General features: G+C 42.4%; 1 protein-coding gene across 1 annotated transcript; it reads left to right on the top strand.

Moving 5' to 3' along the window:
• Positions 1–961: 961 nt before the first annotated feature.
• LOC146653563 (lysophosphatidic acid receptor 6-like) lies at positions 962–14,052 on the top strand. The gene is made up of 2 exons (XM_085380329.1): positions 962–1,052; positions 13,082–14,052. Exon 2 carries the CDS (start codon positions 13,160–13,162, stop codon positions 14,015–14,017), a length of 858 nt encoding a protein of 285 aa, XP_085236455.1. The 5' UTR covers positions 962–1,052; positions 13,082–13,159; the 3' UTR covers positions 14,018–14,052.
• Positions 14,053–22,518: the final 8,466 nt, after the last annotated feature.

Below are 22,518 nucleotides of genomic sequence, written 5' to 3'. Positions count from 1 at the left end.
CTGTTTCTTACATGGCTCAATTGTGAGTTTTCCAATTCAATAAATCAATTGTTGATATTACTGCACAATATTGTGTTTTTCTTCATAAAGTTGTTCTTTGTTTTTCTTAAGCTTAAATTACATCTAACACAATGAAACCGACATTTTATGTCAGGAATTAACTCTGGAATTATCGAGCTGAGAATCAAAATGAAATTAGAATAAAACAACACTTCTCAAAGTTTGACATAATTAAGTTAAAAATGAAATAAACAAAGTCTTGCCTCTAAGCGTTTAAAGCAAGTTTAAATGAAATATAATTTGTCTCTGGGCACCATCATTAGAATAGAATAGAATAGAATTCAACTTTATTGTCATTGCACATGTCACAGGTACAGGGCAACAAAATGCAGTTAAAGAGAAGATAGGGCATCACATTTAAGTATCTATTCTACTCTTGCAGTTCACCAACAGTGTTTTCAATTTTTATCCTCACTACCACACTATAGGAATTAGTTGATTAGTTTACTTGTAGAACTATGTGAAATTAAAACAAAACAAACAAACAAACAGAAAAGCAGAAGTCGCCACGGTATTTTTTGTATTATTTCTTCCACTCAGAACGTGTTATGCTTGCTGAGATCAAGCAAGCAAAACGTGTCAATCTAAGTGCGTTAAAGTCCTGACCATATTTTCGGTTTTGCCGTTTTGAATGGCACTGCAAGCATACAAAGCTCTGTAAAGAAAAGAAGAAAAGCAGTACAAATATGGGGCATGTCTGATGTCAGATACAAAGAAAAATTATTAAAGAGTCCAGTGGGAGCAAAAGGAGCGCAATTTTCCTTATTATGCGGAGTTTGGCGGAAACGTCTCACAATTTAAACTCCAGCGGCGGTCTTACGCATGGAAATGCAACCTGTCAAACTGGAAAACTTTTTGGTGTTTATGTTGTTTAAAGAAATGTCCTAAAAGCCACGCCCAAAACACAACTGTTTCCCTGTAAGTCTAACACGCCGACAGATGTGGGGGCTCCGTCGTTGGAAAGCGACAGCAGAAGAGTTGCGGACCCGCAGGTACGTAGGTCCACTTTTACGTATGGGAGATCAGGAAAAAGGAAGGCTTCCTGAATAAAGATACGCAAAGTAGATTACAGAGTATATTTGAAGAGATTGTCTGACTGAGCACAGTCCAAGCTGCAGTTAGGCGCAGAAACTTTAGTTTAAACCCCTCTTGTAGCTTGTAATCCGTCTTATCAAACACGCTTCTGACTGCATGGGCACAAATTGGCCTTTTTCGCGTTTAAAATGACGTTGTTTCATTAAGGCTACATTTAGACGAATTTAGTAAGTTTCCAAAACAAATAATAATAATAATAATGATAAGAAGAAGAAAAATAACTATAGCTATTAGGTTAAAACGCAAACTGCCAGCAAGACCTTCGGACGAGTACGCTCATAACTCAGGAGCAGGTTATGTTCAGACTTTCGGTTTAAAATCGACCAGAAGCGCCACGTTTGACTGATTTGTTTATTTACTATGTGTGGTAATAGCATGTTTTAAGCGCAGCACAGTAGCACATCCAGCGATAAAGTAATTAACTGGAATTAAAATATTTATTTTACCGGTCTGAGAATCCCAAGACTAACGGCAGCAGTAATCTCTTGTCTTATTTCTATGAAGGGAAATACGTTTGTAAAATGTGGGAGCTTGCAGAATAAAAAAAAGAAAGAAAGAAATGCGAACTTTTATTTTGAAACTTTTACTTTTAAACATATTTTACATGCTTGTGTGTTTGTTTTATTTTAATTTGCAGTTACTGAAAAAAATATTCACAAATGTCTAGGTTGATACTTTCACAAATATACTGAGAGCTGCAAACTTGTGATTTGAATATTAATAATTTTTATTTCCCTTTTTACTACTTACAACAACCTCATAAATCACAAATTCACACATTGACTTTTGACTTTGGCAACACTTCTTGCAAGGAAAGTTTTGCAAAACTCAAACTAATAGCTGCATTCATTAAGTGTTTTGTTGTCTTTTAAACGTGTCTCAGAAGTAGGCGACAAACAAAAAAAGCGTCACGTTTCATTAAAAGACCCATCAGACATCTGACTAACTGGCATCAGACTAAAAGGTTTCAGCCAAAACTTGGTTAGACTAAAAGGTCTCAGACAAAAGAGCATCAGACTGGTAACGGCCTAGGAGAAAGCTTGGTAGTATTGAGGTAAGTATTCAGTGTATCCCATTTATTTATGTAGTAATACAAATATTCCAGAAATGGGTCTATTATGGTATGTTATAATGTACACGGTATGAAGTATGTTGTGAATATTCTATAACTATAAGTATGTACAGGCTGTAGTGAGTACAAGCTATGTACAGGCTATGAACAGGATATAAATATGAAAAACTATACAGAATATGAAATAAATAACTTTACAGAATCTGGGATATACAGCTATATAGAAATGGGAACTATGCAAGTTGTAAACAGTTGTAGGATTAAAGATTATCGAATGTACAGAATGATTATTTACACAGAGCTATACAGTAGTGCAGTTAAGATAAGTGAGGGTGTAGATAGTTTCTACAGAGGCTATATAAAGTGCTAGTGGTTGTGAGTGGTGGTTCAGTCCATGTTATTATTGTGTGTTTGAGGGTACAGTTGTCCATTGTGGGTGTGGGTATGTTCAGTCCATGTGTTAACGTGGGTCAGATGCAGTGTTGGGACTAACGCGTTATTAAGTAACGCGTTACAGTAACTACGTTATTATTGTGGTAACGAGCACGGTAACTAGTTATTATGCCAAAATCAGGAACGCGTTACTCGTTACTGGGATTTAGATAGGCTCGTTATTCGTTACTTCGTGTGGTGGCTATCGCGGAGCTTCCACAGATTCAGTAACATTAGCAAGTGGTGGAGGCCAGCAGGTGGATGAAGGAAAAGGGACGCAGAAGGAAAAGAGACCCGAAGCAGCCGCCGGTCCAAGTGTGAACTGAACTTCAGGTAAGAAGTTATGACCTGCAGTCTCTCTGGGTCAGATATAAACCAAGTTTAGGTGTAGTTTATTTTCGTTATTCTGACTTTTTCCGTACTGCGTGCTAGCTAGCATGACGGAGTTTCTATACAGCTGGGTGGTGCTATGTTACTGATGTTGAACTTTATTTTGTTCATAAGTGCCAACCGTCCCGCCTGGTATTCAGAGAAAATATTACGCGTTTCTTATTGAGGTGAAAAGGAACAGTTTGTCCCGTAATTCAGCTACAATGAAAAAGGCACAAAGCTGGAGTTATTCTGTGTCTTTGCTGCACAGCTGCCTCTTCTCCTCTCATTCTCCCCCCTCCCTCTCCCGTTTCTACTTCAATCATGAAAACTGATCAGTGATCAGCTGATCGGCTCTCTTGTTTGTTTATCGCTCACTTTGCGCCGAAAGAGGAAACCAGCGGATGTTGCGCTAAACAACAGCAGCACGTTTAAGCTTGATCAGCTGTTGTTAGAATTTATTTAATATTAATTTCTAGTATCAGCTGATCTTTGCTGGAGCCACAGCTGCAAAAAAGCTGCTGGTCATGATGTCGGTTTGGTTATCTGGTGAGAGGGAAACATGAAGATGAAACCAGGAGATGTCCTTACTGAATCATCAGAGCTGAACAGGTGATGGAGAAACAGGTTTACCTTTTAGGTGACATGAATGAGTTGAAGGGAAGTTATGAACTGTTTCTGAGAGACAAATAACACCAGGATCCTTTTTTAGGTAGCTGACAGCTGGTAACTGTGCAGGTGCGGATCTAGCAAAGTGTTGCCAGGGGGCATGTAGGGCATTAACAGGGAGAGGTGGGCACAAGGAAATACTTTTCTTTCTTATTCTCATTTAAAATGTCTAGCTTTTAAAAAATAATTATCTGAATCTTACAACAAACGATTGATAGATTGATGCATATATACCATCAAAACAGTGTACATCACTGTCACAACAGTGTTTGTTTTCATTCAAAGGCTTTAAGATTTTTCCTATAATGGTGGGCCGGTCTCTAGTCAAAATGCCCGGGCTGATTTTCTGTCCCAGTCCAGCCCTGTATGCAGCTCATCTGCAGTCTGGTGTTGCCTACATCTTCCTATTCAGAAGGCAGAATTTCCGAGTTCTGAGTACAATCGAAAGCACCACGACTGCAGTTTTTGTGTTGGATGTAAAAGGCGCACATGACTCTGTGACGTAGGCTAGAATCATGGCAACAGTCAATGACGGTCCAGGCGTGGGATTTCTCTCGTGGAAATGTGCATTATACATTATATTTTCCCTTCTATTGGTAGGTGGCACAGTGCACTTGTGGCAAGTAAGCAAGCTAGAAGACTGGCAACGTTATGGAAGAAACACATTAACAAGAGAATTCTGAGTAAAACCAAAGTTACTTTCCCTAGTAACTAGTTACTTTGAAAGTAACGAGTAACTTGAAGTAACTGAGTTACTTTTGAGAGAAGTAACTAGTAATGTAACTAAGTTACTATTTTAAAGTAACTTACCCAACACTGGTCAGATGTCAGGAGGCAGAGTTCAGGAGTCTGACAGTTGTGGGGAAGAAGCTGTTCTGGTACCTGGTGGTCTTAGTCCGGAGGCTCCTGTAGCGCCTCCCAGAGGGCAGGAGGGTGAAGAGTCCATGTGATGGGTGACTGGGGTCTCTGATGATTTTCCCAGCCCTTTTCAGACACCGCTTCCTGTAGATGTCTTTTATGGCAGGAAGTGGTGCTCCGGCAATGCGCTGGGCAGTTTTCACGACCCTCTGCAACGCCTTCCGGTCCGAGGCAGAGCAGTTCCCGTACCAGACTGTTATACAGTTGGTCAGGATGCTCTCGATGGTGCAACGATAGAAGTTCACCAGGATGTCTGAGGACAGGTGGTTCTTCCTCAGAGTCCTCAAGAAGAAGAGGCGCTGGTGAGCCTTCTTGACCAGCTTGGAGCAGTTGGTCGTCCAGGTGAGATCCTCGGAGATGTGGACTCCCAGGAACTTGAAGCTGCTCACACGCTCCACAGCCGTCCCCTTAATGTGGATGGGTGGATGTGGGTCAGCATTCCTCCTGTAGTCCACGATGAGCTCCTTGGTCTTCTCGGTGTTAAGCAGCAGGTTGTTTGTGTCGCACCACTCAGCCAGACGATCCACCTCCTCCCTGTAGGCGGCCTCATCGTTGTCATTGATGAGGCCAATCACCGTGGTGTCATCTGCAAACTTAATGATGGTGTTGGAACCATCAGCAGGTCTGCAGTCGTGGGTGAAGAGGGAGTAGAGGAAAGGGCTCATCACACAGCCTTGTGGTACACCGGTGTTCATTGTGATGGTAGATGAGCAGTGGTTATCCAGCCGGACATGTTGGGGGCGGTTGGTCAGGAAGTCCAGTAACCATTTGCAGATGAGGGAACTGATGCCCAGGTCTGTCAGTTTCCTGATGAGTTGTGAGGGGTGGATTGTATTGAACGCTGAACTGAAGTCTATAAACAGAATTCTGGCGTAGATGTTGTTGTTGTCCAGGTGTGAGAGGACAGAGTGCAGTGCGATGGAGACTGCATCCTCTGTGCTCCTGTTCTGGCGGTATGCGAATTGGTGGGGGTCCAGGGTGGGGGGGAGACAGGATTTGAAGTGTGCTAGGACCAGCTGCTCTAAGCACTTAGTGATGATGGGGGTGAGTGCTACTGGGCGGTAGTCATTGAGGCAAGATGGGATGGGTTGGAGTTTTTGGGTATCGGGACGATGATTATATGATTATATGATTATCTAACCATACCATGATCCACTGTCTGTGATATGAAACAGAAATAATTGCACGTTGGAGTATTTACTGAAGCTCTGTATTTGAAACTTCAATTTTACTGCTGTAATTTTTAAATTTAATTTAGTAATAAAAGAAATGTAATATTGGACATATCATATTTTCATTACACAAGTGAGATGACACTAGTCACATGAGCATTAGCTGTTATTTTCTAGCTATTATTATAATGTTTTTACAGTCCGTTGGTCGCTCAGCCTCAGATACTTAACATACATAAGATTAAAAATTTCTCCTTCATTTCTGTCAAAAAATGCAGTGTTAAGCAACTCGAGCAATTCAATTCAATTTTCAATACAATTTTATACATAGCGCCAAATCAAAACAACAGTGGCCTCAAATGCTTTATATTGTAAGGTAGACCCCTTCTATAATCAAAAAACAGCGTGCCGTAGGCTAAACCAGTCGCTTTTAACAGCCTCGAAATTCCGGCCTTTGCCGTCTTCGAAGGACCTGACCTACGTCGATCGCAAAGGACAAGTCTTTTGAAGGATGCAGACCCTGAATTGGCACACACTTTGATGCCCTTTTAATGACATTAATGATGTATTTAGATTTGGGCTGAGAACTGACAACAGTATCACCTGCAGGAAGATTCTCTCTGAGGCACTTTTATTTTGAGACCGTATGGTCTGATGCCTTTTAGTCAGAATTCAGAATTTTTCAATGAAAGCGATGCTTTTTTTGTCAATGTTTTGATGTCTGAGGCCTTTAAATCTGATGTCTCACAATTTTTTTCTCCATACCATCTGTTCTGTGCCCACCTTACTAGTGAATTAGGTGGAGCACTCTGAATTAAATCAGGATATAAAGCATTATCTTTCTCTTGCTTTAATGAACACTGTCGATCTGACAACTAGCCGCTTAATGAGGCTTTCTCCGGGGCAACAGCATCCGGTTCCAATGTCATCACATTAAGACATTATCCACATATCAGTACATGATATCCCCCTTTTCCTCTTTAGCCTTAATAACTTTGTTTTCTTTTTTCTCTCTTTTTTTAACACTGAACATTGTTTTCTTGTCTTACTTTGTGACAATTATTTTTTCTGTCTCACCACACCTGTACCTTTCCTTTCCCTAATATATACATATATACATACATATATGAATATGTCTGTGAAGGTTCTCAGTCATCCAGGTCATCGTAGTCAAAGGAGCTTGCAAAGAAAAGCAGCTGGACTTCTTTCGGATGAGAGGTGAAATGTCTTCAAGCAGCTTGAAGACGTTTCACCTCTCATCCGAGAAGCTTCTTCAGTTCTAAGGTCAAATGGTGGGGAGTCCCAGATTTAAGTCCTAGTGGGAGTATCACCCCAAAGAGGGACAAATACATATATGAACTTGAAACTTGTACATTTTATATTACCTCTACACATTAACATATTATGGTTTATTTAACCACAAAATCATGAAACCTCTCAGGTATCTTTTTAGCCCTCTGTGATCTACTTGGTCTCTCTGGCCGCTGGGGGCCCTCTTGTGGTTTTGGCGTGAAGGTGTCAATCTTTGTGTTTGTTTCACTTTCCTCCCTTTCATTGTGTCTTGCTCGTGTTGTCCTTCTCTGGTCTCATTTGTCTTGTATTTCTTCACATGTGTAGTATTCCGGTGATAGCGAGCTCCTGTTGGCAATTCAACAATGACTTGGTTTCCAGTTCTGCTTACAATTTTGTGTGGCATTGTGTTGAATGGTGTTGTAAACTTGTCCACTTTGTCTTGTTGACCCAGCACTGTCTCCCATGTCAACTTTTGAATACTCAGCTCCTCTTCGTTCATCAGCAGAAATCTTTGATTTTGATTTGATCTTCCTCTGTCACGCAAATCCAACTCAGTTGATTTTGACTCACAGGTGTTCGGTAACTTTCCTCTCATTTTGCAGTCGAACAGGAATTCTGCTGGACTTTTGCCTTTGGTTGGATGTTCAATGCTGCGATAATCTGTCACATGTTTTCTCAGCTCTCGTTTCCAGTCAAGGCTGTCAGCTTGTGTGATCCTGATTCTTTTCATCATTGATGCATTTTGACGTTCCACTTCTCCCTTTGCTTGAGCCAATTTTGGTGTGGTTCTTATATGTTTGATTCCATTAGTTTCGCAGTATTCTCTGAAAAACTCAGATTTGAACGGTGGGCTGTTATCAGATTTAATGGTAACTGGTAGCCCATGTCTACTGAATATATAGAGTCAATGACTTTTTCAGCAGTTTTAGATGTCATTACACCATACTCATAGGGCGTGATCGTGGCTCAAGAGTTGGCAGTTCGTCTTATAATCGGAAGGTTGCCGGTTTGAGCCCCAGCTCCGATAGTCTCGGTCGTTGTGTCCTTGGGCAAGACACTTCACCCGTTTCCTACCGGTGGTGGCCAGAGGGCCTGGTGCCGCCAGTGTCCAGCAGCCTCGCCTCTGTCAGTGAGCCCCAGGGCAGCTGTGGCTATAATGTAGCTTGCCATCACCAGTGTGTGAATGTGTGTGTGAATGGGAGGATGACTGAATGTGTAAAGCGCTTTGGGGTCCTTAGGGACCAAGTAAAGTGCTATATAAATACAGGCCATTTATCATAGTACTTAGTACATCTTTCTATTCGTGCACAAGGTCTAGATCTTTGGCTGTATATGATCTCTATATGTGTTCTGTGATGAGGTCAAACTTCCTGACATACACATATGGATGTAGTCTCTCACATGCTCATACCAGTGCTAGGGCTTCTCTTTCCATTTGAGAATATATTTGCTCACAGTCTATTAAACTCCGACTTACGTAACACACTGGTACCTCTTCTCCGTTCTGTATTTGTATTAGCACTGCGCCCAAGCCTACAGGGCTTGCATCTGCTATGACCTTGGTTGGGGCTTCTTTGTCAAAATAGGCTACTGTACCTGCTCTGGCTAACTTCAATTCAATTTTAATTCAATTTTGTTTATATAGCGCCAAATCACAATAAAAGTCGCCTCAAGGCGCTTCATAGATACAGAGAAAAACCCAACAATCACATGACCCCCTATGAGCAAGCACTTTGGTGACAGTGGGAAAGAAAAACTCCCTTTTAACAGGAAGAAACCTCCGGCAGAACCAGGCTCAGGGAGGAGCGGCCATCTGCTGCGACCAGTTGGGGTGAGAGAAGCAAGACAGGATGAAAGACATGCCATGGAAGAAAGACAGAGATTAATTAAGTGTGATTCAGAGGAGAAGTCTATTAACACATGTTGAGTGAGAAAGGTGACTGAAAAGGAAATATTCAATGCATCATGGGAATTCCCCAGCAGGCTAAACCTATTGCAGCATAACTAAGGGAGGATTTATGGTCACCTGGTCCAGCCCTAACTATATGCTTTAGCAAAAAGGAAAGTTTTAAGCCTAATCTTAAAAGTAGAGATAGTGTCTGTCTCCCGAATCCAAACTGGAATCTGGTTCCACTGAAGAGGGGCCTGAAGGCTCTCCTTCCCATTCTACTCTTAAATACTCTAGGAGCAACAAGTAGGCCTGCAGTGCGAGAGCGAAGTGCTCTAATAGGGTGATATGGTACTACAAGGTCATTAAGATAAGATGGGGCCTGATTATTTAAGACCTGTATGTGAGGAGCAGGATTTTGAATTCAATTCTGGATTTAACAGGAAGCCAATGAAGGAGAAATATGCTCTCTCTATCTAGTCCCTGTCAGTACTCTTACTGCAGCATTTTAGACTAATTGAAGGCTTTTCAGGGAGTTTTTAGGACATCCTGATAATAATGAATTACAGTAGTCTTACTTAGAAGTAATAAATGCATGAACTAGTTTCACAGCGTCACTCTGAGACACTTAAAGTTCATGTTTTAAAAACATGTTTAGTGTTTTTCTGTCAGTACAGAACATAATGTCATGTGGTTGGTTTTGGGCTATTAGACTTATATTAGTTATGTTAGCTAACTTGTGACAGAATAGATAACAAAACTAAAACCAAAAATCAGCACGTCAGCAGGGAAAGTAGGTCAGGGTGTGGAAGGGGAAATGTTTAATGCAATAGTAGAGCACTCATATTCACTGATTTTAGAACTTGTAGTCAGAGTTGTGGTTCTAAGTAGTAGTAGTTAAAAAAAAAAGAAATAAATATGAGTATAATTTAAATAACAAGTTTGCTGCTCTCAGTATATTTGTGAAAATATCAATGAGAATATCAAACTTTTGAGTTAAGTTTTAACTTAAAAAGTGAAAGTTTCAAAATATGAGTTCACGTTTTCTACACATTCTCAATTCTCTGCAAGCTCTCACGCCAACATATTTAACTCTCAATTTGCAACAATGTTGCATTTTACTGATACATTTCTTATGTTCTTTTCACGTTTTTAATCGTGATTTCATCGTCATCATCTGACAACATCTCGGTTTGGCGTAGGCGTCACTCATAGGGATCATTTCGCGTAGAAGAAGATTGATATGATCTACAAGTTGATAACAACCCTTGTGATACTCGTTATCTACAATTAGGGTTTTAAATGTTGTCAAGCTAGTTAATGCAAACAAAGCCAAACCAAAACCAAAGGCAGGGCTGACGATACTCTGGAAACACAAAGTATGTTTCTGTCAGGTAAATCTCAATACCTCAATACCAGATGCAACCTATAATTTCCTTCGGGATTAATAAAGTATTTCTGATTCTCAATTCATTATTTCCATAAGGTTCGTTTCACTTGCACTGCAACTTCAGTTACTCAACTCCAAGCGCTTTAATTTTATCTGCTGAAACAAGTAGTTCTTATACTTACGAGCCTGCTGGAATTAATTACACCAGCCTGGTTCCTTAATAAAAATTTGACATGTTCCAGTCCAGTCCTTTTGATAAAACTGTAGCGTGTGCTTAGCTTGATGTCACAGAAACACATAGGTACAAGTCCAGTTAGAGGGCTGTTTTTATTTCAAAATTCAAAAATATTTCAAAATCATTGCAAATGCTTTTAATCAGTATAATTTACTTTGTTATCTGAAGACAATGTTGACATGTATATGCATTTGTATGATCTAGAGAGCAACTTTTTTCTGTCAGTGAGGTCTTTTGTCAAGTATGACATACTAGCAGGTAGAAGCACCTACTTGTTGAAAATGAGAAATCTGCACATTTATTATCTGAAGCAGTTAGAGTGGAGTGTGTGATATAACAAAAAAACTTAACCAGTGTAAAATGAAAACGAGCTAAACTGGAACACGGGTTATTTTCAGGAACAATAGAATCTCTCAGTTAACAAACACACAGATGTAGAGAGACCTGCTGCCCTCTTGGAGATTTTAATAAAGCTGCAAGAATCCTTTAGGATTATTAAGAACCTATTTTTAGTTTTTTTCTCTTCTTTGCGGTTCACAGGGCCTTAAGTGAAATATTTATTTTCACTTTTATACTGTGATCTCTAGGGATGGGTATCGTTTAGGTTTTATCCGATACCGGTGCCAAATCGGTACTTTTGAAACGGTGCCGGTGCTTAAACGGTGCTCGAACCGGTGCTTAAAGAATGGAGAACACAAACTTTGTCCAAAAACCTCTCATGTTCAGCTGGGTTTTTTTGTAAAAAGATAACAATGTTAGCCTTTTCTGCAGCTATGGGGCATATATGGCATCACTCTTGGCTGGAAGCAGTGCTTAAACAATGGAAAAAACACAAACTTTGTCCAAAAACCTCTCATGTTTAGCTGTTTCCCACTTTTTCTTTGGTCATTTTAGCCTTTTTGGCCAGGGTGAAGCGAGTATCTGCCATCAAACAAGAAGACAGCCGCATGTAGCTATGATGATGTTTGCTAGTTCACCTTACATGCATTAATGTAATAACGTGGTTAGCCTACTCAACGTAAATTACACACGAACAACATGAAGCTACTCATGCAGAGAAGAACGGCTGCTGCTGCATCATCATCATCATCATTTCTGCTACACTGGCAGGGCTAGGGGCCAGGACTCTATTCTTCGGGTTTTTGGGGGATGTTGCTCCGGGTCCGATAACTGGCAACCCACCCGACGTGCACGGTGTGAGGTCTCGCAGCAAGCTATCAAATACGGCGCATTTCTCGGCTTTTAAAAAAAACGCTATGCGTCGCCAGGTGTTTCATCGGATTTGAGGTGTTACCTCCTTTGACAGTATCACAGTATCAGCTTAAAGCACTTGTTGCAGGTTGCTGAGTTTGCATATTTTGCTGTGAAGTACAGCCAGACTTTTGACCGCTTCGCCTTGGACATTTTTAATCTGTAGCTCTGCTCTAACTGAACGTACGTACCTGGCCCCGCCTACTATCCTCGGAAACGTAAAATGATTGGCTAGAAGTGTATCACAGCTCAGGAAAATAAAGCACCGAAATAAAGCACCAAAATGTGCGCTGCTTTTCGGTCTGGTTACTACCGTTTATGTCAGATGGCACCGGACACCGGTACCCATCCCTAGTGATCTCTGATTCATTCTCAAAAAGAACTCCCCGTCTTTTCTCCCACTCTAACTCTAGAGTTACAGTGGTAATCTATACTAACTAAAGTTAATTGTTTACACGTAAGGCATTTAAACAACTGGCACGTAATTAATTGTTAATTTCGTGTCCCTTTTTCGCGTTCAGTGTGTAATAGCCTTTAGCCTTGAGTGGCTAGCTGTAAACAGTTAGCCACTCTGGGCTAACAGTAAACACAAGATGCAGGGTTTACGCTTAGCTTAACTGTGTTGTAATGTAGTGTCACTTCTGTCAGTTACCACAAATGTTGAGTCATGTCACAAAGTTTCCTGTGCCCTCGCAGACTAACCTCACCTCATTTACTTAGCCTGGCAGGGCAAAAGACACTGTCTCAGCTGAACTCTGGACACACACACACACATACACTGATATGCACACACTGATCCCCCCTCCCTTTCCAACACCTTCGATGCTTGTGCCCTACCGGGGAAGATGGCAGGATGCTGCAGGACCGGATGCGCTGTCTACACCGGCTTTCTCTTACCCTTTACCCGCCCCTGTTGCTTGTCTTGTGTTTCTATGGTGTATTGATAGTCATGTGCTTTTTGTGCTGAGGTGTTTTTTCTGTTATCAAACTGTTCTCCCACTAGGAGCTCAGTCTGAGTGGAGTTTTTTTCTCCTCCTCTTACCTCATGTTATGTATTTTCGTTGTTGTTTTCCTATCAGCCTACCTTTCTGACATGTCTCCCCAATGTGATGTTTTTGTAAAGTTGGTCAGAAGGTTCCTTTGTTAGTGCGCATGCGCCATTAGCGTGCTGCCGCTATAACCCTAATTTCCTTTGGGATTAATAAAGTATACTGATTCTGATTCTGATTCCACACAGATAACCAGCACAAAGAGGAACATTTGCTGCTTGGCTACAATATTTTGTAAAGGACGCAGAAGGATTTCTTTTCTCATCATGAACACATCAAACATCACTGACGTGACAACAGAAGACCGGGTTTATGCTGGGATCTTTAGCTTAATTATGGTGATAGGTCTGCCTCTCAATGCGATCTCACTGTGGATTCTTCTTCGCCGGCACAGCCTCAAATCACCCAACGCTGTTTTCATGGTTAACCTGGCACTCTCAGACCTGCTGTTGGTCTTCACTTTGCCCATGAGGATCCACTTTCACGCCACAGGGGAATGGACTCTGCCCAGTGGGGTGTGCCTCATCATCACAATGTTCTTTCGCACCAACATCCGCTCCAGCTCCTCCTTCATCACCTTCATAAGCGTGGACCGAATGCTGGCTGTGGTTTATCCTATGAGGTCTCGCAATCTTCGAACCTCGTGCAATGCCTGGAAGGCTTCTGTACTCGTCTGGGTGATTTTGCTGGTGATGAACATCCTAGAGAGTGTGGACTTTCTAAAGCAGTTGAATAACCACACTCGCCCTACTTGTTTTGAGTCTTACGAATCTGCAAAATGTCCTTTGGAAGGAATCCGATTAAGAGTTATTCAGTTTATGATTGTAATATTGGTCACAATGCTGTTAGTCAATATTGTGTGCACCACTATGGTGTTTAGGACTCTACACGGACATCTCAGTGGTGACTCTCCAAAAATCAACAACAAGATGAATGTAATGCTGATTTTTGCCATAAACTTGATTTTATATGCTATATTCTTACCTGTGCCTATAACTATGGCTATGGATTGTGCCCATGTCAAGCCATTGATATGTCTTACTGTTTTAAACTGCTGTCTGGATCCTCTGTTGTATTACTTCTCTTTTGATGCTTTCTGGAAGAAAAAAGAAGATGTTGTGTAAATGTAAATAAATGGGGATACTGTCTGTGTCACACACTGCTCAGGCCTTTTACTTCAGCTGTGTGTGTGTTATTTTATAAATAAATGTAATATATTTTGTTTTTAAAATCAAGCTGTAGACTTGTTTTTTTTAAGCTCACTGCCAGTTGTTTATTGAGAGATGCACTTGCCACCGCAAACATATGATTTTATAGAATATGAGGCATTACCAAAAATTAAACACCATATGAAGCAGTTCAAATGAGGTCAACCCTAAACATCCGCAGCAGCAGTAATACTGATCAATATAACAGCATTCATATGATCAATATGGGGAACAGCTTTTCTGCAGTAAAAGTACTGCTGATGATTTATGTAGAATTTAGTGTAAAACACTTTCATGTCTAGTCAGGTATTTTCATATTGAATTTTAAAAAATTCCCCAACTACTTGCCATTGTAAGCTTAATGTAAATATCTATGTTGTCATAATCCTGAGTCCGTGACTCGGTGATTTTGTGTTTGGTGTATTTATTGTTATTATTTTCATTATTATTTGGGGGGGGGTTTGTGATGGTTTGTGTTTTGTGTTTTAGATACTGGGTTTCTGGGTTTGTGCTCCCTCTGTTGGTCCCTGGTGTTAGTGTTCCCCTGTCTTGTCAGGTTAATCAGGTCCAGCTGTGTATTTATAGTGTGTGTTTGCCTTTGTTCCTCGTCGCGTCGTCTGTGTTCATCCTCTGTGTTACCCTGCGTACTCTGCATTTCTCCGTGAATCCCCTGCTGTCCTCCCTTCATGTTCAGGTTTGCTACTCTTTGGTTTAGTTTCTCCCAGTTTAGTTCATCCTTAGTTCTGTTTTGCCATCCCCACTTTATGTTCGGTATTCTTAATAAATCACCCTCACATCTGAATAAGTGACAGTACGACGTGACCACAAGATGGACCCAGCAGCACTTAATCCATCTAAGTAGCTATGGGAGAATCTCATCGATGCCTCACAAGAGCTCATCGACCTGTGGCTGGAAAGCCCGGATGACAAGTCCCATCACGCTATAGAGAGGCGGCTACAACGTCTGGTGACGTCTGGTGACCATCTCACCCTCAACGTCGCAAAGACAAAGGAGTTGATAGTGGACTTCCGGAGGTGCAGAGAAGTACACACCCCCATCACCATCAATGGCGCTGCTGTGGAGAGAGTGAGCAGCTTCCGGTTCCTTGGAGTACATCTGGCTGAGGATCTTACGTGGTCAGTACACACAAACAAAACAGTGAAGAAGGCACAGCAGCGCCTCTTCTTTCTCAGGAGACTGAAAAGATTCGGCATGAGCCCCCGCATCCTCAGGACCTTCTATCACTGTGCCATTGAGAGCATCCTCACTGGATGCATCACCACCTGGTATGGCAACAGCACCGCCTACAACTGCAAAGCTCTCCAGCGAGTAGTGCGGTGCTCTGAACGGATAATTGGAGGTGAGCTTCCCTCCCTCCAAGACATCTACAGGAAGCGCTGCCTGAGGAAAGCGGGGAGGATCATCAAGGACTCCAGTCACCCCAGCCATAAACTGTTCAGACTGCTTCCATCAGGAAGGAGGTTCTGCAGCATCCGGTCCCGTACCAGCAGACTGAGAGACAGCTTCTTCCACCAGGCCATCAGACTGCTGAACACGTCATAGACACCTCAGCTTCACTACTGGAACTTTAACATTATGCACTCCACACTGTATATAAATGCCACTTGTTTTGCACATATTCAACTCTGTATATTTTATATATTTTATTATTATTATTATTATTATTATTATATATATATATATATATTTTTTTTTTTACTATTTAATTTGTAAAATATGTGTACACACACACACACACACACACACACACACACACGTAGGAAAATATTTAGTATACACATCCAGAAATGCATATACTATTATATATTGTACATATATTTATTAGTTTCAGGTTGGCCATTCTTGTATTTTGCTCGTTTGTGTTGTTGTGTTTGCACATCTCTGTTGCTTGTGGGGCTCGCACACAAGAATTTCACTCGCATGTGCTGTGCCAGTGTGCCTGCACATGTGATGTGACAATAAAAGTGATTTGATTTGATTTGATTTGATTTGACTGGTCTCCCATGGCTTCTGGGCTCGCTATATCCGTGGGAGCAGGAATTTCTCCTTTTGGATCTTGGACTTCATCCCCCGTCTGCATTCACTTTCGAGCAGCCAGATGCGGTGAGTGAGCGGGATACTTTGGCTTCCCCAGATTCCGGGACTTTGTTTTCGGGGGCTATTCAGAGCGGGATGAGAGATAGTATGTGTAGCTTACCTACCTTTGTGGTAACGGACCCTTCCCAAGTGGGGGTCTATAAACCTTCTGTTAAACCAAAAGACTGTCTCTGTCGCTCCAGCCGAGCCTGGACTTTATTGCCACTCTCCAGCTCAGTTTTGTGTTCAGCCGTTAGCTCCCCAGTCAGTAGCACAGCCATTAGCCTCCGCAGGAGCACTATTAACTGTTCAGCCACCATTTCGGTCAGCCACTCAGCTACCATCACCACTAGCATCACTACAACCCATATTTCTGTCCATGGCTCAGTCAGCAGCTCAGTTAATGGCTGAGTCACAATCTTCACTCACCCCTCTACAGGAAGCTATGCCCATACACCCCTTAAAGGACTGTTTTTCCGCCGCTGTTTCTGAGCAGGGAGACAAACTGTTTCACAATGGACCTGTTCCTCAAAAGCTGGCAACATTAGAGACTACTACTCACTCCAGGGCTTCCCCAGAGGCTGGGTTACAACCCTCAGCTTACTCTGGACCCCTGGAGGCCAAGATGCCTGCTAGGGACTGCACCCGGCTGTCACTGCCTGAGCAGAGTCAGTGCTCTGCGCAGCTGCAGCCTTCCTCATGTGTGCCAGAGGCCCATGTGCCTACTGGTTTTGTTTCACGTTCACCAGAGGCCCACGAGCCTGCTGGTTTTGTTTTGTGTGTGCCAGGGGCGCCCATGCCTACTGGTTTTGAGCCTGTTTTTGCTGGGGGGACCAAGGAGCCCGTCCAGCCTTCGCCATCATCAGCAGCTTCCGCTGAGGGGTCTCAGGAACCGCTTCAGCCTGTTGCTTTTGCTGGGGGGACCGAGGAACCCATCCAGCTATCACCATCGCCTGCAGTGCCACCACCTGCAGCGCCTTCGTCTCCGGCTTCCACGCCGCCGCCTGCAGCGCCTTCGTCTCCGGCTTCCACACCGCCGCCTGCAGCGACATTCTCATCTGGTCCAGTTTCAGAGCCTTCAGCCTCACCTGGTCCAGCTTCAGCCTCAGCTTCGCCTTCGCCCAGTCCAGCGCCGGCATCGGCATCATCCACGCCTGGTCCAGCGCCGGCATCGGTGTCATCCACGTCTGGTCCAGCGTCGGCATCGGCGTCATCCACGCCTGGTCCAGCGTCGGCATCGGCGGCATCCTTGTCTGGTCCAGCCTCCGTGTCTGCATCCTCGCCTGCGGCAGAGGCTTCATCATCCTCATCATCACCTGCTGCATCAGCTTCGGCTTCGCCTGGCCCGGCCTCTGCTTCAGCTCTGGCTTCGCCTGGCCCGGCCTCTGCTTCAGCTCCGGCTTCGCCTGGCCCGGCCTCTGCTTCAGCTCTAGCCCCGCCTGGTTCAGCTTCAGCAGCAGCTTCTGCCTCATCCTTCTCCTCATCCTTGCCTGGTTCTGCTGCTGGCATGCCGCCATCCGGTCCACGTCTAGCACCACCTCATCATCACTGGCCGTTTTCTAGGCCGCTGGCTGGTCGTCATCGCCATTGTGGACGCCCTCCTGAACGAGGTCGCCGCCGCCACTGCCTTCCGCATGGACGGCCTCCTGAACTGTTTGCGCGCCGCCACGGCCTTCTTCGTGGCCGGCCTCCTGAACTGTCCCATCCTGGCCTTCTGTGCTATTGGCCCCCAGGCCGGCCACCTGAACTATGTTTCGGACTCCCAGTCCCCTGTGTGTTTTGTTAACGTTTTGTTTGGGACTCTGGGGCCTCCACTTTTGTCCTGGTCCAGTCCCTCTGTCCTGGACCCCCTACCGCCCACCCGGGTCTGGTGGTGTTTTTCTGTGGCTGTCGGGAGCCAGCCCTTGGGGGGTACTGTCATGATCCTGAGTCCGTGACTTGGTGATTTTGTGTTTGGTGTATTTATTGTTATTATTTTCATTATTATTTGTGGGCTGTTTTGGGATGGTTTGTGTTTTGTGTTTTAGATACTGGGTTTCTGGGTTTGTGCTCCCTCTGTTGGTCCCTGGTGTTAGTGTTCCCCTGTCTCGTCAGGTTAATCAGGTCCAGCTGTGTCTTTCACCTGTGTGTGTGATTTTTCCCAGTGTCCCTCTGTGTATTTATAGTGTGTGTTTGCCTCTGTGTTACCCTGCGTACTCTGTATTTCTCCGTGAATCCCCTGCGTGCTCTCCCTGCTGTCCTCCCTTCATGTTCAGGTTTGCTACTCTTTGATTTAGTTTCTCCCAGTTTAGTTCATCCTTAGTTGTGTTTTGCCATCATCACTTTATGTTCAGTATTCTTAATAAATCACCCTCACATCTGAATAAGTGTTGCATTTGAGTCCTCCTTCCACACATCACACGGCTGCTGCCCCAATTGTGACAGACATGGTAGCTACAGAAGTTTTTACAACTCTTCATTATGTGTGTGTGTTCACATGTGTATATGTGGCCCTATAGTAGCTCCACTTGAGAAGCAAAACAAAAAAGTTAAGTGCTGTAGTGCTGGAGGGTTGGCAGCAGAGTTTCATAATTTCATTGCGTCTGTAATGTCATGAAAAGTAAACTTCACCAACCACAAAAGCTGAGTTTCCTCTTACATTTTTGACTAGCTGCTGCGTCACACACTAACCTTGCCTCACTTCACACAGATAAACAGAAAAAGGAAGAACGTTTACTGTAATACTTCATAAAGGATAGAGAAATATCTTATTTTCCATCATGCACACACCAAACATCACCACAGAAGACCGGATATATGGCTTCATTATGGTGATAGGTCTCGCCTCTCAAAGTGGCTCACTGGATTCGTCTTCGCTGTCACATCTCAAATCACCCAATGTCGTTTTCATGGTCAACCTGGTCATCTCAGCCTGCTGCTCATCCTCACTTTGCACATGAGGGTCCCCTTTCACGCCACAGGCACTGTGTGTGTGGTCAAATGAATGGCAGCAGCCTCATGGCCCTCTGCTCACTTCTATGGCTGCAAATAATGTGTCAGCATTATGTTTTGGGCATTGTCAGGAAAGATCTGTGTGAGCAGAGCAACTGGTGGAAAGTTAACATTAGGTATTCACATATTCTGACAGTTTTGTTAGTTTGTAAAACAATAATTGTACAGATCTACATAATGCTGCTTTGTAAATATAGACCATCTAGTATCCGCTTAGTACAAATAAGAGTCTCTTGTAGTGAAATAAGGGGAATTTTCAACCACACATTGGGCACAAAGTGGTAAATGGGTGATTGCTGGCAGATAAAGAGCCCGCTTCTGGCAGTCGTCCAGTACTGTGCTATGCGTTTCCCATGTTGCTGACTGATATCTTATTTGGAAAGTTAAATGGGCAACATTTAGTTACTGTAATAGCTTTTTTTTTTCTGTATTGACACATTATCATTTGCTAATTCAGTGATAAACTATACCTTTTACTCTACGCATAAAAATAAGACATGGTTAACTGGTAGAGCCCTATGAGGTATGTTTACTATATCATACCAACCATGTATTTATTTAATTTAAAGCAAAGCGGTAACACTTTGTTCACAGGCAGAACATTCCGTTTATAGTAGTGTTTTTTCTGTATTTTAACAGTTGTGGTTAGACAGGTTTTAAGTCCTGTCCTCTTTTTCTTTGGTTTTGCACTTAAAGTTTTGCATGAATTCTGATAAAACTTTGTAGGTGTGTGGAGTGGGATCATATTAACGCTTCATTAAAATTTGGCTTACATCCACCAAGGTCTTCAAGGTCAACTTTAATGATTTAGTGGGTGAAGAAAGCCTTATAACTTAAACTATGGTTCTTACAAGTATGGTGTGTATGGTCAGCAAATAGAAAGCATTGCATAAAGATTTAAAATATCATGTCACATCTGATCCCTGACGTCTCCTTCAAGGTCCAGAGACTGATCTGAAGTGATAGCAATGCTACTGTAAACTGTAGTATAATATTATAGAATCAGCTCAAGTCATTCATGTCCTGTTATACACGTTACCCATTAGCCACTGCTACAAAGTCTTTGTGTAATCAAAGTCAATTCAATTCAAATTCACAATTCATTAAAAAGCAACTGTATTTGTCCCTAAGGGGCAATTAAAAAGACAATTAAATATCTGTCCTGCTACCCTTATCTGATTTTTGCTGTACTATGAACCTATTAAAGTATTTTAAAAAGAAAAGAACAAAGAGAACAAGATGGATATATGTAGAATACAGCACTGTTCCCTTATAGGGTGAGCTGGAAGGAGACAAACTTTCTGTCCGTGCTGTCTGGGTACCTTGGCTTTGTCCCACAGTCCAAAGGCATGCTTGTGAAGTTAACTGGTTGTTCTAAATTGGCTGTAGATGTGAATGTGAGCATGAATACTTCTGTCTCACTGCATTTGTATTGTGATAGACTGGTGACCTGTCCCTCCTCTCACCCACTGACAGCTGAGATAGACTCAAGTCCAAATTAGAAAAGATGGAACTGGATGGATGGGTTTACAAGCATACACGGGAACACTGGTGTACTGCCTGATGGTTTTCCATAAGACCAGAGATCGACAACCTACGGCTCTTTCGCCCCTGAGCTATGGCTCTTACCTGGCTTGCAGATTTGGGTAAAAAAAAATATTAAAAAAGTAAAATTAAATAAAACTAGGAACATTTGAAATGTTACAGGCATAGTCTCCCCTTTAGGAAAGTAACCTGATGGGTAATGTATTCTGTGCCAGAGGCTGAAGTGGAAGACAGGCACGTGCGCGCCAGCGACTGAGTGAAGTGCAATGAAGTTTACGGAGATTGGGAAAAAGAAACCTATGCTTATAGTACTAGCTAGTGCAACCAGAGGGGCATGTAAAGGACCCATTTCTAAGTGAAATGTTAGTAGGCTATACCAGACCAGGAAGCTATAGCAGCTACGAGATGAACTCTGACTCACACAGGCACTTGAACGCAGAAGCTGGCAGTGTTAAATTTACCTCAAAACCTACGTGGGCATACCGACGTGATCTGTGCGTATCAGGTGATTCGTCCACACGTATGTAAGGTTTTGTGAGCGAGCGAGAGAGCTGTTTCGTGTAGTCTTATACGTTTGTACGCACAAAAAGGCTTTTGATAGTCAAAATGATCGGATTCTTGAAGCTGATCTTAATAAATTAATTATTTACTCAGGTTTGGATGTACGCGTTTGTAAAATAGTTTTACGTGTGGTCAGATATTTCTGTGTGGATTGAAGCACGCGCGTGAGTCCTCTAAAGTTACACACGCATCATTGAATACGTTTGTAAAGCTTAGTTTACGCTTTTGAGACATATTTCTCTCCATATTTCGGAGGCCTGCATATCTTGAGATCCGCATAGCAATGCGAGCAGGTTTTCTCAAACATAAACTACAGGAAGTCCAAACACCTTCTTGCAGCCCTGATATGGAAATCAAACAAAACAAAGTGAGAACACTATTATTTAATACGCTGTCATTTTCAATCACAAAATATCTATAATACCTTTTGCAAATATCTGTATATGTTCGACCCTGACCTCAAGCTGTTTTATTGTCGCCTGTTGAGAAGAGGACAGTACACTGAAATAGACTGAAGTCATAATTTCATGCAAAAAGCTTTCATGATTACTCTTTTTATTTTAAAATTATTACTCCACTGCTACGTTTTATTTATTTGAAAGTGGGCTGTTTGTTATTTGATGAATTTTCCATAAGGTGTGAACTCAAATAGACCTGTGGGTGGAGAGGCTAAAATGTGTTTTTTGATGTTAAAGGTTGCCGTCCCCTACATTAGACATAGCCATATTGCGTTAACAATTTGTTTAAAAGTCCTACAATGTCACATCCAAAAAGTTGGGACACTGTCCCAAATGTCAATACACGTAAAATATTTACAGTGAGAAAGTTGGAATCTGATTGCAGCAATATATCTTAGGAGACAGAGGCAACAAAAGCTAGAAAACAGAAATAATGAGAGCAATATTTTGCAGCTTATTGGGTTAATAGGCAACAGATCAGTAACATGAGTTGGTATAAAAGCAGCATCTTAGAGAGGCAATAGTTTCTGTGTAGTAAAGAGAGCCACATGATAAAAGTGGCTCTGCCATCCAAGATCACAATATCGTCAAAGCACAAATGTAGAGGAAGAGCTTATGAGATGAGCTTGAGTTTCCTGTAGTGAGACTAGTTACAGTCACAAACTAGTCACGTCTCACTCACAAAGAAAAACCACACAAAGAGGAACCTTTGCCACACTGCTTCCGTTCTTTAAAAAGGACATTCAGACATTTCTTTTCTCATC

This window comes from Rhamphochromis longiceps, linkage group LG14 (assembly GCF_057381845.1).
Source record: "Rhamphochromis longiceps isolate RC_006_pf linkage group LG14, R_longiceps_female_GT1.1, whole genome shotgun sequence".
NCBI lineage: Eukaryota > Metazoa > Chordata > Actinopteri > Cichliformes > Cichlidae > Rhamphochromis > Rhamphochromis longiceps.
The sequence above is the reverse complement of the archived record's forward strand: the minus strand, read 5'-3'. Positions and strand labels throughout refer to the sequence as shown.